At 67.3% G+C, this 2,185-nt stretch overlaps 1 protein-coding gene across 1 annotated transcript; it reads right to left on the bottom strand.

Moving 5' to 3' along the window:
• Positions 1–408: 408 nt before the first annotated feature.
• On the bottom strand, positions 409–1,892 carry KCTD12 (potassium channel tetramerization domain containing 12). Its single transcript, XM_077927732.1, has one exon. It carries the CDS (start codon positions 1,598–1,600, stop codon positions 575–577), a length of 1,026 nt encoding a protein of 341 aa, XP_077783858.1. The 5' UTR covers positions 1,601–1,892; the 3' UTR covers positions 409–574.
• Between the last annotated feature and the right edge of the window lie 293 nt (positions 1,893–2,185).

The raw sequence follows: 2,185 nt of genomic DNA, 5'->3' as shown, positions 1-2,185 counted from the left end.
AGGCGTTCCTCATGGGCGAGGGGCTGAGTGACTGTCTATATAAGGAACCTAGGTGGAGATGGTGTTCTTCCAAGGTACAAGTGAGGGGTGCATGAGGTGTCACAAAGCTATGAAGGGATGACCACAGGGCAAGTGCATAGAAATGTAAACAAGGGGCCGGGAACTCAGCGTGCGGAAGGGAAGGAAGTTCTCTGCACCTTTAAGAACAACACAGAAGAGGAGACACCACAATGGGGAGGTTTCCTATCTGTGCAGTTCTAAAAGGTGGAAGAGCCTTCAGGCTGCCACCCTATTGCTTAGGCGAAGGCTCCATCTGGGATGCTGGACAGGAATTCAGGTGGGGCACTTTTGTCTCTCCCAGCACAGCCCCTTCCAAACTCTCCTACAGTTTTGCACGCAAAGTCCCACGCAAGCCAAAAATGTGTCGAGCCGAGGCAGGTTTCTTTCTGCAAGGTCAGGCCCGGGTCATCCTAGGTTAGGGAAAGGAACGGCATGTGCCTGGAAAAAAGAAAAAATCTGGGGGTGTGGTGGAGCTGGTGGCCAGCCCGGGCTGCGTTTGTGCATCTCGGTCCCCTCACTCCCTGCAGAAGACATACTCGGTGTAGCTGGTCCAGATCTTGTCGTCGGCGGGGCCGCCCTGCTCGGGGGCGAAGGCGCAGGTGCCGGTGGAGGAGCAGGCGGCCATGCGGAAGCCGGCCTCGCTGAGCCGGTCGAAGGCCTGCTCCAGGAAGTTGAACTTGAGGTAGTAGCGGGCCGTGTAGCGCTCCGGGGGCCGGTCGGGGTCGCGGCTCTCGTTGAGCGTCTCGCCGAAGACCTCCTTGGCCAGCGCCGTCTTGCCGCACACCGTGATGCGCGCCACGCGGCGGAACTTGGCGTCGGCCTGCGCGTCCCGCCCGATGGTGTAGGAGCCGCGGTAGCCGATGGTGATGTAGCCCGAGCGCCGCCCCGACGCCGCCCCGCCGGCGTCCAGCGAGAGCGACGGCGCCAGCAGAGGCCCGCCCGACGGGCTGCGGCTGGACGTGGGCGAGGCCGACAGAGCCCCGCCGCCGCCGCCCCCTTCGGGGAGCTCGGCCTCCAGGTAGCCCAGGCCCGGCGGCGGCTCGTCGGCGCAGACGGAGGCGTCGCGCAAGAGCCCCGAGAAGCGCGCGGCGGCGGAGGGGAGGCCGGCGGCCGCCAGACGGCGCGCCAGCTCGGGCAGCTGGAAGTACTCGGCCTCCCTCTGCAGGCGGCTGCGCTCGGGGAAGCGCTCGGGCAGCACCAGCTCCTGGTCGCGCAGGTAATCCAGGATGTAGCGGAAGAGGAAGCCGTCGCGGTCCAAGAAGAAGCGGCCCTTGGAGTCGCGCGGCAGCTCCGACGCCGCCTGCTCCGAGAACATGCGCCACAGCAGAGAGCCGCGCACCGACAGCACCGTGCCGCGCCGGGTCACGTACACCTGCCCGCCCACGTTCAGCTCCACGATCTCCGGGAAGCCCTCGCCGCCCACCGACGACGCCGCCGCCGCTGCCTCGGGCTGCGCCGGGCGCGCCGCGCTGCGCAAGGCGCTGCTGCCTCCGCCGCCGCCGCCGTTGGGGAGCCCCCGCGCGCTGTCCGCCAAGGCCATGGCCGGCCCGGAGCGAGTCCTTCCTCTACGGCCGCGCCCTCGGCTTCTTCTCCTCCAGGCTGGCGCGCCGCCTTCCCCGCCAAGCTCCGGAGCGCGCCCGCTGCTGCTGCTGCTGCTGCTTCCCGGGCTCCGCTCGGCGCCCCAGCCTCTTTTCCCTTCTCTCTCTCCTCCGGGCTTCGGGTCCTCGCGCTCTCGCCACTCCGATGCGCCGGCGGCGAGCGCGGCTTATGTAGCGGCGCTGCAAGCTCGCAGGAGGGGAGCGCGCGGCGAGGGGAGCGCAAGGCGTGGACGGGGAGGGGGAGGGAGCCGGGCGGGTGGGTGTCGACACTGACGTGGGGCTGCGCCTTCCCCAATTGCGAAGGAGCCCGAGCGCAGAGCTCCCACCCCCTTCCCCCTGCCGCCGGGGATATATTTATTTATTTGCTCGGCGGAGAATGCCAACTCCGGCCAAATCACAATCAGCCCGACCCCCCCGTCGGAGAGACGCGCAAGCAACCCCCTTGTTGTGCTGGCCTCGCTTCCCTTCTCGGCTTGCAAAAACAGGAGGATGCCATTCTCTGGAGCGCTTCCCTTGTCACCCGCAGC

The sequence above is a fragment of the Podarcis muralis genome, chromosome 4, assembly GCF_964188315.1.
Source record: "Podarcis muralis chromosome 4, rPodMur119.hap1.1, whole genome shotgun sequence".
Classification (NCBI taxonomy): domain Eukaryota; kingdom Metazoa; phylum Chordata; class Lepidosauria; order Squamata; family Lacertidae; genus Podarcis; species Podarcis muralis.
The sequence above is the reverse complement of the archived record's forward strand: the minus strand, read 5'-3'. Positions and strand labels throughout refer to the sequence as shown.

Excerpts from the sequence above, each read along its gene's own strand:
- KCTD12 (XM_077927732.1), bottom strand. The coding sequence starts at position 1,600 with ATGGCCTTGGCGGACAGCGCGCGGGGGCTCCCCAACGGCGGCGGCGGC.